The sequence below is a fragment of the Nerophis ophidion genome, linkage group LG20 (assembly GCF_033978795.1).
Source record: "Nerophis ophidion isolate RoL-2023_Sa linkage group LG20, RoL_Noph_v1.0, whole genome shotgun sequence".
NCBI classification, from domain to species: domain Eukaryota; kingdom Metazoa; phylum Chordata; class Actinopteri; order Syngnathiformes; family Syngnathidae; genus Nerophis; species Nerophis ophidion.
In genome coordinates, this window is record NC_084630.1 from 23938637 (window position 1) to 23955878 (window position 17242).

A 17242-nucleotide genomic window follows, 5' to 3' on the forward strand; every position below is an offset into this window, starting at 1 on the left:
CCTAGTTTTTGCTGTAATTTTGAGTTTACTTTTTTCTCCTTCGAGCGTCCTTGGTTATCCTTCGTCTTCCTAATTGGCGAGTTTTTGTTTTTCCAAATTTCGATTTTATTGCCTCATTGATTGAGTGTTTTTTTTATTTATAGTTAGTGTTTATATATAGGTCGTTTTGGTGTTTTTTTCCTCCTGTTAGAGCGCTTTTCGTTTATTCTTATTAATATTATTTTTTGTTAGAATTTTTTTTAGATTAGTATTCCTCCTTATTTTTGTGGAGTGATTTTAAGTTAATTGTTTATCCTCTGAATTATTTTTCCACGTGTTGATTATTCTTGTGAAAAAGTTTTTGCATTGGAAGTAAAAAGTTGTTTCAAAATAAAAGTTTTATTTTTTTGAACTTCTTCTCTGCATCTGGGTCCTCTCCTTACTCTGAGTCGCAACATATATAAGCCGCACCCACTAATTTAAAAAAAATATATATATATTTTTTCCATTCATCACCGGACTATAAACCACAGATATCCGTTGTGAAATTAGTTATTTACACAGAAAACATTTTGTAAATGTTTATTTACATACCTTAATTGTTTCCAAACAGTGTCTGTAACAGGGCAGTAAAACGGCTGATCACACAAAACAGAAGTCATGGTCATGGACCCACGAGCTGCGGAAGCTAGCTCTCCAACCAGCTAAACAGACTCAATAACTCCACGCTGACGTTTTGGGGAATACACAAAACTGAAACAATACAAAAATAATGCCATTGTAAGTTAATGATACTAACACAGACACTCGTAAACGTGTTAAAATATCAGCCAATGCTAACGGCGCTTGCTCGATTGATTAAAACTTTTATTTGTAGATTGAACAGTACAGTACATATTCCGTACAATTGAGCACTAAATGGTAACACCCCAATAAGTTTTTCAACTTAAGTCGGGGTCTACGTTAATCAATTCATGGTAACTTCTTTACATTACGATAGCACGTACAAATATGCATGAAAACAATCCTACAGACATCACTCATGGGACGGCCTAGTAAGTATGAATTGTTTTAGTCGTATTGTAAGCCTTAGAAACGTCGCTTGGAATGATGAACGATGAATCCATACGAGTAGAAACGCTATGGACGATTCGGCGACGGAACTTCTACTTCCAGCTCAAAGCTGCGCCTGCAGTGAGCGAACTCGTCCAAAAGATGGCGTCATAGCACAAACACTAACACGCCGTTTAACCGTCTTTGCATGTGTTTAATGAGAAATATTCGCATTGTAGCCGTCAGCCAAGAAAAACACATTAGTTAGCCGCACCGATTTATAGGCCACTGGGTTCAAAGCATGGGAAAATAGTTTATAGACCAGAATTTACGGTACATTATTTCTTCTGGAAAAGTTGCTTCCACTGCATTTTAGTCTCGTGGCTTTTCTTGGAACATCACAAGGAATCAATGGCCCCAAGTGAGTTCATCCGCTCGGCTTTGGCGGTGGTCCCGAGAGAAAGACCCACGCTCACATCAAAGATCCACTCGGCGGGGGAAAAAAAGGCAAAGGCGGTTCTTTCTTGTCATCCTCCAATTCACACTTGGCCACAAAGCAGACTGACTGGGAGGTACATTGTAGGTATGATGGAGACCCGTTGTCAATGGCAACCGGAGGTTAGCATTGGTGGAGCAAGTAGGGTGAGCATCATTGGCTGCTCCTTAGCAAACAGAAACAGGACACGAGTCAAGCAGACGCCAGCCCAAGATTGGATCAAATGTCCATCCTGAAGTCATTTGCGGCGTATGCTGGGGTATTTCGTGGCGAGACGGCCGTGGTAAATGGGAGCGGCCTGCAGACCATGACCGTGCACATTTAAACTTCTCAATGCTTTTAGAGCTTAACTTCACCACATATGCCCATCATTCACAATCCTTATTTGAGACAACACTCATGTGCATTCTAAACAACTGCGGGGGTAGTTGCAGGAGGAAAAGTCACCGCCGCTGGCCATGGTGCTGAGGACGGGCGCCATCGGGCAGGGGCGGGGCATGTGCTGACGGCGAGACACAGCTGGCACGTGTTGATCTAAACATCTGTTGTCTTTAACAGTAAGCGGCCGGGAGGTAAGTTGTGAGTTCAAACCACGGCCGAGTCATACCAAAGACTATAAAAAAAATGGGAGCCATTACCACTCAGCATCAAGGCTTGGAATTGGGGGTGAAATCACCATAAATGATTCCCGGGTGTGGAACCGCTGCTGCCCGCTGCTCCCCTCACCTCCCAGGGGGCGATCAAGGGGATGGGTCAACTGCAGAGGACAAATTTCACCACACCTAGTGTGTGTGTGTGTGTGTGTGACTATCATTGCTACTTTAACTTGACGTGGCTGAAAGGTCGTGTCCCGCTTGAGAGAGAACTTGGTGAAAACCATCCATCCATCCATCCATTTTCTACCGATTTTCCCTTCCATCTGATGAAATAAAACCTTGTTAAAAGCTACACGCAGGGCTCCAGTGCTGTGTCTGGCAGTGGAACTATGGGGAAGTACTTCCACAATCAGTTAAAAAAAAACTGTTAGCAAGAGGCGTCTAACGGTGCAGGTAATGGGGATTCATCTATTCCTTCCAAAAAAAAAACATCCAACAATGCTCCACTTACATGTGCTGTTCATACTATTAGAATATCATGAAAAAGTTGATTTATTTCAGTGATTATATTCAGAACGTGAAACTTACATATTATATCAATTCATTACACACATAGTGATATATTTGAAATGTTTATTTCTTTAAATGTTGATGATTAGTACTGACAATTACTGAAAATCCCAAATTCAGTATCTCAGAAAATTTGAATATTAGTTACGACTAGTACCAAAAAATATTTTTTTAGAAATGTGGGCCAACTGAAAAGTATGAACATGAAAAGTTTCAGCATGTACGGCAATCAATACTTAGTTGCAGCTCCTTTTGCCTGAATTGCTGCAGCAATACGGCGTGGCATGGAGTCCACCAGTCTGTTGCACTCCTCAGGTGTTATGAGAGCCCAGGTTGCTTTAATAGTGGCCTTCAGCTCTTCAGCATTGTTGGGTCTGACATCTCGCATCTTCCGCTTCATAATACCCCATAGGTTTTCTATGGGGTTAAGGTCAGGTGAGTTTGCAGGCCAATCAAGAACAGGGATACCATGGTCCTTAAACCAGGTACGGGTAGATTTGGCACTGAGTGCAGGTGCCAAGTCATGTTGGAAAATGAAATCTTCACCTCCATAAAATTGGCAGCATAAAGTGTTCTAAAACTTCCTAGTAGACTGCTGCATTGACCCTAGACCTCAGGAAACACAGTGGACCAACACCAGCAGATGACATGGCACCCCAGACCATTACCGATTGTGGAAATTTGACACTGGACTTCAGGCAACGCGGATTCTGTGCCTCTGCTGTCTTCCTCCAGACTCTGGGACCTTGATTTCCAAAGGAGATACAAAATGTACTTTCATCTGAAAACATAACCTGGGACCACTCAGCAGCAGTCTAGTCCTTTTTGTCTTGAGCCCAGGCGAGTCGCTTTTGACGTTGTCTCTTATTCAAGTGTGGCTTTACACAAGGAATGCGACAGCTGAAGCCCATATCTTGCATACGTCGGTGCGTGGTGGTTCTTGAAGCACTGACTCCAGCTGCAGTCCACTCTTTGTGGATCTCCCCCAAAATTTTGTTTGACAATCCTCTCCAGGGCGCGGTTATCCCTCTTGCTTGTACACTTTTTTCTACCACATCTTTGTCTTCCCTTCGCCTCTCTATTAATGTGCTTGGACACAGAGCTCTGGGAACATCCAACCTCTTTGGCAATGACCTTTTGTGTCTTGCCCTCCTTCTTTAAAGTATCAATGGTCATCTTTTGGACAGTTGTCAAGTCAGCAGTCTTCCCCATGATTGTGTGTCATCCAAAATCAAAACGAGAGACCATTTAAAGGCTTTTCCAGGTGTTTTGAGTTAGTTAGCTAATCAGAGTGTGGCACCAGGTGTCTTCAATATCTGACCTTTTCACCATATTCAAATTTTCTGAGATGTTGAATTTAGGGTTTTCATTGGTTGTCATCTATAATCCTTTCCTTTTTGGCAAAAAAACCCCACTTGAAATGTATCAGTCTGTTTGGAATGAATGTATACATTCTACAAGTTTGACTTTCTAAATGGAATTAATGAAATAAATCAACTTTTTCATGATATTCTAATAATATGACCAGCACCTGTATATGCCGGGACCTGCAAATTTACCAAGCTAACGTAGAGGAACTATTTTTTAGTAACCCCGCACTTTGCTCACAGAGATGTTTGTTAGCTCCTGAGCTTTTTTTTTTTTTTACACAAATAGCGACGGTTGCTGTGCTCTGTGAAATGAAAGTGCTCAGGAAAGATGTTCAGGTAATGCTTAAAATTAGCAAAATAACGTAAATACCGTATTTTCCAGACTATAAGGCACACTTAAAACCCTTTAATTTTCTCGGAACTCGACAGTGCGCCTTATAACTCGGTGCGCCGAATGTACGGAATCTTTTTGGTTGTGCTGACCGACCTCGAAGCAATCTTATTTGGTACATGGTGTAATAAGTGTGACTAGTAGATGGCAGTCAAACATAAGAGATACATGTAGACTGCAATATGACTCAAGTAAACAACAGCAACGTTTTATATGTTTCATTGAGAATATAGAACATTACACATGGCACTCAAAAATCTAAATGTTTTAGTAGGACTTTGGTAAGCTATGAAGCCACACCGCTTGATGGATTGTACTGTGCTTCAACATAGGAGTATTATTATGCTGTGTGTATAAGGTAAGACATATCTGCTGTTTTGTTTCACAATATTATGCAAAATCAACTTTTCTTACCTTCTGGTACCTGCTGATCTGTATTTGGGATCTGCATGAGTACTGAAAATTTGTGCAAGTCCGCCTTTGTAGTCCGTGTCGACACCGTAGTGGATAAGCTTCTTTTTCTCTATCTTCTTGTTATGTGACATTCATCCATTTTCTACCACTTGTACCTTTTGGGATGGCGGGGGGTTGCTGGAGCCTATCTCAGCTGCATTCGGGCGGGAAGGCGGGGTACACCCTGGACAAGTCGCCACCTCATTGCAGGGCCAAGATGACTTATTGAGTGTTTGTATTTGAGTGGGTTCCGGGACCTTCTGGAAAAATTCTGATACTGATATACGTCAAAATGCCAAATATCGACCCTCTGCTGTATAGGCGGAATAGATTACCTGCTTTGTCAGCCACCTCTTGCTAGCAGTTTTTTACTACTTAAAATGCATATGTGTGTCTCCTATGTCTCAAAAGAATTAAGTAGAATTTTCCCCCCACACAAAATAGATAATTTCCCTCACACTATTGTTAAAATATGTCAAATGTTTGTCAACATTGTGCAGGAACCACGACGCCTGCAAGCCCATGTGCAGAAACACAAATGGCAGCTAATGAGAGCACATGACTTTTTGTACAAAGTCCGACCAAACTCTGGTTCCTTGGACCTCCCGAGGAGGTTTTTAAAAGCTCTTAATGGAGCTCTTAATGGAGCTCGTAACGCAGCACGTCTCTGACGAGCGTGACTTACGTGTAAATATTAGGGCCAGCTTCCTGCTGACTGGGCCCACCTGCCGCCGACATTTTCCACCCCACTTGCTCAGTGTTTGTGTCCACTGGAGCACTTGGCCAGTGCAGAGGACTAAACATGTACTATGTTGGATTAAACAGTGCAAGGAGGGCTATAACACAGAAAAAATACTATGTACTATGTATGTATGTATGTATGTACTATGTTGGATTAAACAGCGCAGGGAGGGTTATAGCACAGAAAAAGCTACTATGTACTATGTATGTATGTATGTATGTATGTATGTATGTACTATGTTGGATTAAACAGCGCAGGGAGGGTTATAGCACAGAAAAAGCAACTAACAGTCATCAGCTCCATGGCCAGGCCTCATAAAAGCATTCCTTGTCTGGATATTAGACACAGCCAGCGCCGTTTTCTACACAAATGTTCTTTTTTCTGTCTTAACTCTCGGACTGCGGACGCCCTTGATGATAATTATATGCTAGACTTGAAAGGCGGGAAGTAGAGAAGGGGCCACCCACGTGTCTTTAAGAGCTTGACTAGATAATTAGTATTGACCGCTTTTAGGGGCCAGAATCAGCTCAAATGTCATGAAATGTTTGCAGAAGTTATCCACTTAAAAATGAACACAGAATCACTTAAACTGCACTTCTTTTTTTTTACATTTTGTCTAGCATTCAAACAGAGAGATAATTCAACTTCAAAAAAGGGTCATTAGAATAACACACAAAGCGTGCTACTATGGACAAACCAATATACAAACCCCATTTCCATATGAGTTGGGAAATTGAGTTAGATGTAAATATCAACGGAATACAATGATTTGCAAATTGAATGCACTACAAAGACAAGATATTTGATGTTCAAACTCATAAACTTTTGGTTCTTTTTGCAATTAATAATTAACTTAGAATTTCATGGCTGCAACATGTGCCAAAGTAGTTGGGAAAGGGCATGTTCACCACTGTTACATCACGTTTTCTTTTAACACTCAATAAACGTTTGGGAACTGAGGAAACTAATTGTTGAAGCTTTGAAAGTGGAATTCTTTCCCATTCCTGTTTTATGTAGAGCTTCAGTCGTTCAACAGTCTAGGAGGGCAGGGGTGTCAAACTCAAATACAGAGTGGGCCCAAATTTTAAACGGGACAAAGCCGCGGGCCAAGGTTGAACAAATGAACCTTTTAATAGGGACCCAAACAAGTTTTGCATTAAATATTGAACAAGCAAGGCTTATATAACTTTATAGTGACATGCAAAATCCAGTTTCAAATAATAATAATAATAAATAAATAAATAAATATCAATGGCCTATCAAATAAAATTTAAATAAGAATGTTATGTCTTTTTTTCTATTTGCAATATTCTGAGGTAAATATCAACATTTTTCCACAGGCTAATAAGAAATTTGAAAATAAAATAACAATGAATGAACCAAACATTCAAGCCTTGAAGTAGCAAGAGAAAAGGCATGAATAAAACGTTAATTATTGGTCAGTTTGCTGGAAGTTTCCCGGAAGTTAGTGCTGCAAGGGCTTCTGGGTATTTGTTCTGTTGTGTTACGGTGCTGATGTTCACCCGAATTGTATTTGTCATTTTTGTTTGGTGTGGGTTCACAGTGTGGCGCATATTTGTAACAGTGCTAAAGTTGTTTATACAGCCACCCTCAGTGTGACCTGTATGGCTGTTGACCAAGTATGCATTGCATTCACTTGTGCATTTGTGTAAAAGCCACAAATATTATGTGACACGCTGTTAGTATGGAGGAAAAGCGGACGTGACGACAGGTTGTAGAGAACGCTAAAGGCAGTGCCTTAAAGGCACGCCCCCAATATTGTTGTCCAGGTGGAAATCAGTAGAGTCTACCGGGAAAATTAGGAGGGTTGGCAAGTATGAGTATTAGCGGTGAATGCGGTGTTACAGCGGCACAGACGCTGTATAACACCGGCGGGCCAGCTCTAATGCTAAATTGATATTGCCTCAAGGGCCAAATTAAATTACACGGCGGGCCAGAGCAGGGGCGTCACTAGACCTAATACTGTACTGGGGCACACCTGGGGCACAAATAATTCATGTGAGCGTGCAAAGCGCGCAAGCAAACACATTTTTAGCACTTATTTATCATAAAAAATACATAAATAGTGCTTTAAACTATGAAATCATATCAGATTATGTTGTATGGATCTTTGATTAACCACCTGAAATTAACTAATGCATTTGACCTACTTGTGCACTTTTTTACTCCAGACTTCTAAACTGCTACTGGTAAAAGCAAAAAGGAAGAGCAATGAATCTTTTTGAAATATTTATTGCAGTAAGCATCTGCAAATTTAACATCTACAAAAGTAAAAAAAAAAATAAAGCACCCCTACATCTCTGGGTTCTTCTATATTATTTAATTTCCATATATGGCAATGTGGCTAATCCTATTTCAGATACACAAAACTATCAAATATACACAAAACAATAAAGCCACAGTAGTAGAATAAATGAACAACTGTTGTGTGTCTATTCAGGGAATCATTTTCTGAGAAGTAAACTGTAACGTCTCCTTTTTATTTTTGCAAAGTGGTCAATCACTCTGGACAGACATGGAAATATTACAGTAACTGTTATACAGTTGACCAGTGGTTCCCAACTGCTGGGTCGTGACATAAAAGTGGATTGTGTGTCATTTTCAGTGAGTCGCAGTCAGATGTGTGCATGGAAAAAAAAAAAAGTTTAGGGAGAAAAAAAATCAAATAGTGGCAAGAAAACCAGATATGTTTAGCCTTTTTTCTAGTGACTATTAGTGAGTATTTTAGCAAAAGGCGAACCGACTAACAAGTTGGAGGAGGACTTAGTACAGACATGGAAATATATTTTTAAAAAATCTAAATGGGGCAACAAAACACAATATTTTCAGCCTTCTTTCTGAAAACAAATACAGAAATGTTACTATTTTTTCTGGAAACAAGACCAGATGCTTTAGCTGTAGCCATTTTTCCGGTGACAAAACAAGATTATTTTAGTCAAAGTCACACCGATTAACAAGACAAGTCTACTGTGCTATTTTTCTGTGAAATAAACTTGAATGATTTAAAAATTTGGCTCACGACTTGATGATATGGAAAAATGTGTTTCTTCCTGAAGATAAACCATTTGAGAAGCACTCAACTCACACATGCTGACTCCAAATCATCATTGATGCAGAACCAGCAGACAATAACCAACATTATGTTTTATGTTGATTGGAAATTCCCCCGACAGCTCGTACAGCAAATGAATGTTTGTCTTGATACAAGGAATAACGTCAGCTAACTTAGCATTAACTTAAGACAATGATGTTGCCTAGCTAGCTAGGACTTCACTTACATCTCTCATTCTTGCTGCTTCTTCTGCATTGCGGGCGAATAACTTTCTTAAATCCATCTAGGAGTTACAGTTTGAGCCAAATCAAAATCAAAATAATATAATTAACAAATTGTTGTTGGCTAACGTTACCTACCTCACGCAGTGATTCGCGTCGCCCCTCTCTCTCTCTCTCTCTTTCTCTCTCTCTCTCTCAACCGAAGTCTCGATCCACACGTGAATAAATTACCATATTAATTAGCCATGTGTCATTGTTACATGGAGTGAATACATTAGCAATCAATTACCATACTAAGTAGTATGTGCGCTGTTGTCTATGTTATGTAGACTTAAAACTCTGAAGCGTTTTTTTTTTTTTGGGTGAAATTTGTACTGGGGCACTGCAGATCAACAGTGGGGCACGTGCCCCAGTGAAATATGTCTGCGCGACGCCCCTGGGCCAGAGTTTGACACCCATGGTCTAGGGTCTCCGCTGTCGTATTTTACGCTTCATAACGCGCCACACATTTTTGATAGGAGACAGGTCTGGACTGCAGGCGGGCCAGGAAAGTACCCGCACTCTTTTTTTACAAAGCCATGCTGTTGTAACACGTGCTGAATGTGGCTTGGCATTGTCTTGCTGAAATAAGCAGGGGCGTCCATGAAAAAAACGGCGCTTAGATGGCAGCATATGTTGTTCCAAAAGCTGTATGTACCTTTCAGCATTAATGGTGCCTTCACAGATGTGTAAGTTACCCATGCCTTGGGCACTAATGCACCCCCATACCATCACAGATGCTTGCCTTTCAACTTTGCGTCAATAACAGTCTGGATGGTTCGCTTCCCCTTCGGTCCGGATGACACCATGTCGAATATTTACAAAAACAATTTGAAATGTGGACTCGTCAGACCACGGTACACTTTTCCACTTTGCATCAGTCCATCTTAGATGATCTCGGACCCAGAGAAGTTGGCGGCGTTTCTGGATGTTGTTGATAAATGGCTTTTGTTTTGTATAGTAGAGCTTTAAATTGCACTTATAGATGTAGTGACAAACTGTATTTAGTGACAGTGGTTTTCTGAAGTGTTACTGATCTCATATGGTGATATCCTTTTGAGATTGATGTGGGTTTTTGATACAGTGCCGTCTGAAGGGTTGAAGGTCACGGTCATTCAATGTTGGTTTCCGGCCATGCCGCTTACGTGGAGTGATTTCTCCAGATTCTCTGAACCTTTTGATGATATTATGGAGCGTAGATGTTGAAATCCCTAAATTTCTTGCAATTGCACTTTGAGAAACGTTCTTCTTAAGCTGTTTGACTATTTGCTCACGCAGTTGTGGACAAAGGGGTGTACCTCGCCCCATCCTTTCTTGTGAAAGACTGAGCATTTTTTGGGAAGCTGTTTTTATACCCAATCATGGCACCCACCTGTTCCCAATTAGCCTGCACACCTGTGGGATGTTCCAAATAAGTGTTTGATGAGCAGTCCTCAACTTGATCAGTATTCATTGCCACCTGTCCCAACGTCTTTGTCACGTGTTGCTGGCATCAAATTCTAAAGTTTGCAAAAAAACTAATGTTTATCAGTTTGAACATCAAATATGTTGTCTTTGTAGCATATTCAACTGAATATGGGTTGAAAAGGATTTGCAAATCATTGTATTCCGTTTATATTTACATCTAACACAATTTCCCAACTCATACTCTGGGACAAATGATGATCAGAACCTTCTGTTTTTGAAACCTGAATGAGCGACACGTTTTAGTAGCAAAACAGATCCAACTTTAGTGAGACACTAAGCATCATGTAGAAGTCTTGCTAAGTGCTCAATACGATATATATATACAAACGTAATAAAACAATCACTGTACAATGTCTGCTATCACTGGGCTGCCAACTCACGGCATGTTTGTATCATCTCGTTTAGATGAAGAATTAAAGACAATTAAGTACTTTTTTTTATGTCTTACTCTGTATAAGTTGAATGTCAAAGTTGACCAACTCTATGGTTTATGACCACAATCTTCTACTATCCAGGTGAGAGGCATGATTTATAATCGAGAATTGACTTTCACCGACTCAATATGTCAATAGAGAAACATAAGCTAGTTAGCTCCCTGTGATTGATTGATTGAAACTTTAATTAGTAGTGGGTGGTATAGCTCGGTTAGTAGAGCGGCCGTGCCAGCAACTTGAGGGTTGCCGGTTCAAATCCTGCTTCCGCCATCCTAGTCACAGCTCCCAGTGCCACCCACACTGGTTCAAATGTAAAAATTAGATATTGGGTTTCACTGTGTAAAGCGCTTTGAGTCACTAGAGAAAAAGCGCTATATAAATATAATTCACTTCACTAGATTGCACAGTACAGTACATATTCTGTACAATTGACCACTAAATGGTAACACCCCCAATAAGTTTTTCAACTTGTTTAAGTCGGGCTACACGTCAATTTATTCATGGTAGATGAAAATAGTTTGTCTGCGTTAGCACTTATAATAACACAATCGCTAATACTTGCTCAATATTCAGGTCACAAGAGGTGAATGCAGTATTGTTGGCGCTTTTTAGAGCTTTATGAACACTGCATTGTTAGCCACCTTGTACTGGCCATATTTTATGATTTAGAATACTTTTTTTTTTTTTAAATGTGTGTTCTTGTCGTACGTAAGGATTATGAATTATAGGCAAAAAAAAAAAAAAGTGCAGTTTCCCTTTAAACCTTGCTTTAAAAAATTATAAAAACTTCCTAATAGAAATATAAAAAATCCTACTTGTGAAAATCATAAATTAAAATTGGGAAAAAAAAGAAGATTCTCCTTCACACTCAAAGTCCACAGAAAAAAACTCCTCTATCGACCACATGGAACCTTTCACACGGCCGAGCTGGACACCTGCAGCCAGCCCACGTCGGTGTAGGCCCCGGTCACGTGCCAGTACACCGCCGCCAGCAGTTTGCTCCACACCACCTGCGCCTCGGCCGTGAAGAACTCAGGAAAGTCCTCGGAAAACACCTCCAGCATCACCCCGCTCAGGATCTGCAGTCCGGGACAGAAATACAACCAACGTGAGCGGTGGGGGGAGCGACAGTCAAAAGGAGGAGAAGATGTGGAGAGACTGAGTGCAGCGGAAAGGTGGGCGGGACAGGTGAGAATTGAGAGTGCAGACGGTGAAAGATGAAAGGCAAGAAAAAAAGGAATGAGACAGTGGGAAACATACTTCGCATAAAAGAGAGCAGCAGAGACGTCATCATGTTGGAGTGAACCAGTGTTTTTAAACCACTGTGCCGCGGCACACTAGTGTACCGTGAGATACAGTCTGGATTATGCACATTCACCTATTTGGGTTCAAAATATTTTTTGCAAACCAGTAATTATAGTCTGCAAATGATGTTGTTGTTGAGTGTCTGGGCTGTCTAAATGTATTCATTTGATTTTTAATAAGGATCCCCGTTAGCTGGTTGCCACGACAACACACGAGTCTTCCTGGGGTCCACAAACTCAATACAATTACAAGTAAAAGCTTATAATTAGAACTGCACAATACAGAAACAAATAAAAGCATCAATAAGAAAACCAGCCAACAATTTGCAGTCACGGAATAATAACCTCCATATACAGGTGCTGGTCATATTATTAGAATATCATGAGAAAGTTGATTTATTTCATTAATTCCATTTAGAAAGTCAAACTTTTAGAATGTATACATTCATTCCAAACAGACTGATACATTTCAAGTGTTTTTTGCCAGAAAGGAGATGAGTATAGCTGACAACCAATGAAAACTCTAAATTCAACATCTCAGAAAATTAGAATATGGTGAAAAGGTCAGATATTGAAGACACCTGGTGCTACACTCTAATTAGCTAACTAACTCAAAACACCTGGAAAAGCCTTTTAAATGGACTCCCGTTTTGATTCTGTATGACACACAATCATGGGGAAGACTGCTGACTTGACAACTGTCCAAAAGATGACCATTGATACTTTAAAGAAGGAGGGCAAGACAAAAAAGGTCATTGCCAAAGAGGTTGGATGTTCCCAGAGCTCTGTGTCCAAGCACATTAATAGAGAGGCGAAGGGAAGACAAAGATGTGGTAGAAAAAAGTGTACAAGCAAGAGGGATAACCGCGCCCTGGAGAGGATTGTCAAACAAAAATGTGGGGGAGATCCACAAAGAATAGACTGCAGCTGGAGTCAGTGCTTCAAGAACCACCACGCACCGACGTATGCAAGATATGGGCTTCAGCTGTCGCATTCCTTGTGTAAAGCCACTCTTGAATAAGAGACAACGTCAAAAGCGACTCGCCTGGGCTCAAGACAAAAAGGACTGGACTGCTGCTGAGTGGTCCCAGGTTATGTTTTCAGATGAATGTACATTTTGTATCTCCTTTGGAAATCAAGGTCCCAGAGTCTGGAGGAATCCAATCCACTTTATTTATATAGCACATTTAAACAACAATAACGTTTCCAAAGTGCTGCACAGCCATGTTAAAAACAATATTATGCTCCACCAATGACTGAATAAAACAAAAAATGAAAAAAAAATGACCCATTAAAAACAATATAAAAACAAATATGATTAAAAACTATTTTAAAGGGTAAAATCAATTAAAACAGTAAAATAGAAATAAAAGTGTATAAAAAACACAGAGGACAACAGAGGACAGAGGACCACACAACTCACGTAGTGTTAAAAGCCAAAGAATAAAAGTGGGTCTTAAGACGAGACTTAAAACACTCCACTGTGGAAGCAGTTTGAACATGGAGCAGCAGAGTGTTCCAGAGCTTAGGGCCGACCACAGAGAAGGCCCTGTCTCCCCTGGTCTTAAGTCTGGTCTTGGGCACCACGAGCTGGAGCTGGCTCTCGGACCTCAGAGCGCGCGCAGGGATGTAAATTTGGATGAGGTCCGAGATATATTGAGGTGCCAGTCCATGTAAAGATTTAAAAACAAACAGCAATGTTTTAAAATCAATTCTAAAATGAACAAGAAGCCAGTGCAAACTCTGAAGAATTGGGGTTATATGCTGGCGTTTCCTGGCCCCTGTTAAAAGTCGTGTTGCCGCGTTCTGGACTACCTGCAACCGGGAGAGAGCATTTTGGCTAATGCCAGCATAAAGTGAATTGCAGTAGTCCAGGCGACTTGAAATAAAAGCATGCACGACTTGTTCAAAAAGGTTAAAAGATAAAAACGGTTTAACCTTTACTAAAAGACGAAGGTGATACAAACACGATTTTAAAACGCCATTGACTTGTTTGTCTAGTTTAAAATCGCTGTCTATAGTGACGCCAAGGCTGGTGACTTTGGGACGCACATCATTTTGCAATGGTCCCAAGTCAGTGAGGGCCGGACCAAAAACTAAAATTTCCGTTTTTCCCTCATTCATTATTAAAAAATTCTGGGCTAACCAAGCCTTGACGTCACATAGACAGTTAAGAAGGGGTGTCAGGGGGCCGTGGCTTTTTGAAATCGGCATGTAAATTTGGCAGTCATCTGCAAAAAAGTGATAAAACACTCCATGTTTCTTAAAAATATCTCCAAGAGGGGGCTTCACGGTGGCAGAGGGGTTAGTGCGTCTGCCTCACAATACGAAGGTCCTGCAGTCCTGGGTTCAAATCCAGGCTCGGGATCTTTCTGTGTGGAGTTTGCATGTTCTCCCCGTGAATGCGTGGGTTCCCTCCGGGTACTCCGGCTTCCTCCCACTTCCAAAGACATGCACCTGGGGATAGGTTGATTGGCAACACTAAATTGGCCTTAGTGTGTGAATGTGAGTGTGAATGTTGTCTGTCTATCTGTGTTGGCCCTGCGATGAGGTGGCGACTTGTCCAGGGTGTACCCTGCCTTCCGCCCGATTGTAGCTGAGATAGGCGCCAGCGACCCCAAAAGGGAATAAGCGGTAGAAAATAGATGGATGGGGATCTCCAAGAGGGAGGAGATAAAGAGCGAACAGGATGGGGCCTAAAATAGATCCTTGGGGGACACCACAGTAAAGCGGGGCAGAAGAGGAGGTGGCGTCCCCCAGCCTGACAGAGAAGGACCTCTCAGACAGGTAAGATCTGAACCACTCTAACGCAGTCCCCCTGACACCCACACAGTCTCTCAGGCGGTCTAAAAGAATTGTGTGGTCTGTAAGATCTAAAAGCACTAAAATGGCAGAGCTGCCAGAATCAGACATTAAAAGCAAGTCATTAAAAACCTTTAAAAGTGCAGATTCAGTACTGTGCAAAGCTTTGTATCCAGACTGAAATGGATCTAAAGTGCTATTTTCATCTAAAAAGGCTGTAGTTGTGCCAGAACACATTTCTCCAAAATCTTTGACACAAAAGGTAATTTGGAAATGGGCCGATAATTTGACAAACTTGTCGGATTAAGACCTGGTTTTTTAATCAAAGGCTCAACAACAGCTTTTTTTACAAAAGGAGGGGACACAGCCAGAAATCAAGCTGCTGTTGATAATGTTCCTAACAGACGAATCAATAGTGTCCCAGATTTCTTTAAAAAAGCGAGGGGGGACTGGGTCTGTGGAACATGATGAGGGTTTTAGCTTGCCGACTATTCCTGTAAGTTCAGGCATGGACACAGGCTCAAAGTGACAGAACACAGTCGAGCACTGAGTGGCCACATTAAAACTTAATGGAAAACGAGAAAGATTTGCCCGAATAGAAGCAACCTTATTAAAAAAGGAGAGAAATTTTTCACAAGTTTCACTTGTCATCTCCAGTGAAGTGGCTGGATTCGGTTTAAGAACATTACTAATAGTATTAAAAAGAACACGTGGCTTACTGATGCTATTTAAAATTAAGTCTGACAAATATTTTGTTTTCTCAGCTTTAACCACACTTTGATAATTTCGACAGTTTTCTTTTAAAATTTGATAGGAGACTTCCAAGTGATCCCCTTTCCACTTGCGCTCCGCCCTTCGTCACTCACGCCGAGCTGTGCGTGTGGTTTCATTGAGCCAAGATTCCTGTTTTGGTTTGGGACGTATAGCTCTGAGGGGCGCTATACTATTCAGAATCTTAGAACATGTCGAAAGAAAAGAGCACATCAATTGTTCAGTGTCTGCAAGGTGTGATATACTCTGCATGGACTCAGTAAACAAAGGAGAAAAGGCGGCTGCAGTGTCAGACCTAATAACACGCGCATGACGCACGGCAAGCGGCTTTACATCAGGTTCAAAAGTTAAATTAAACATAAGAGGACTGTGATCACTGAACACTGCATCACCAATAACAACATTGTCAACAATAAAACCATAAGACAGTACGAGGTCTAGTGTATGCCCGCGTTCGTGTGTAGAACCACACACAGACTGTACAAAGTTGAAAGAGTCAATGACATTCAGGAAGCTCCTGGATAAAGGTTCGTCTGGGCAGCAGGTGTGAATATTAAAATCACCAACAATTAAGACACGATCATGTTTGGGCAGGATTTCGGCCAGAAATTCAGAAAAGTCATTTATAAAGTCTTTGTGGTACTTGGGTGGTCGATATACGACGACACACAGGACGACATCAGAAAGACCCAGTTCAAACATGCATAGTTCGAAGCTTGAAAAGGAGGATTGCAGGCGGATCTGACGGGATTTAAAGTCATTTTTAAAAACGACTGCTAATCCTCCTCCTTTTCGGCCGGACGACCGCGGAGAATTAAAATAGGAACACTCCGGAGGCAGAAGTTCATTAAGAGCGGCGGACTCACCGACTCTCAGCCAGGTTTCTGTCAAACAGAGGAGGTCCAGTCCGCGGGAGACGAATAAATCCTTCAGGATAAATGTTTTGTTGGTCAAGGATCTTGCGTTAACAAGACTGAACTTAACGGGGGCCGGCGCGTCCAAGGCCGCTGATAATCCAGGTGGGGCCTGACACAGAGCCCGCAGGTGGCGGGAATTCACGCCGCGTCTCCGGGGGCGGGGAGAGCAGGAGCGAGACGGGCGAGCTTCCCTCTGCAGACCGACAACAGGCACAATCCAGGACCCGGGGGGATCCAGCGAACGCGGGTGCAGGAAGAGACCAGGTACCGGACCATACCTCCTTCGGGAAGCCACGGAAAGGCGGTCCAGGAGTGCCCTAACTCTCACCAGCTGGCCGCCACGTTTGCCGCGGCGCCGGTGGCGCTTTCGCCGGGGGGGAGGAACCAGTGGGCGAAAAAGGAAAGGAGGAATCCGGCCAGGTGAGAACGCTGACTTGGACGTCGAAAAACCAACGTCGAAGTTGATCATGTCCGTGTGAGAGGGACACAGATCCAACAGTGTTTGGCGATCATACACCAACAGTGAGTCGACAGGGACAACAAAAAACGTGAACAGCACAAAAA

General features: G+C 41.7%; 1 protein-coding gene across 1 annotated transcript in view; it reads right to left on the reverse strand.

The window, feature by feature from the left end:
- Window positions 1-547: 547 nt before the first annotated feature.
- Window positions 548-17242, reverse strand: part of LOC133538893 (cytoglobin-2-like) — a 37228-nt gene continuing 20533 nt past the window's right edge. Inside the window, exon 3 of the mRNA XM_061880778.1 lies at window positions 548-11963. Within this exon, the coding sequence (XP_061736762.1) occupies window positions 11799-11963 (165 nt within the window). The 3' untranslated portion in view covers window positions 548-11798. The remainder of the gene's footprint in view (window positions 11964-17242) is intronic.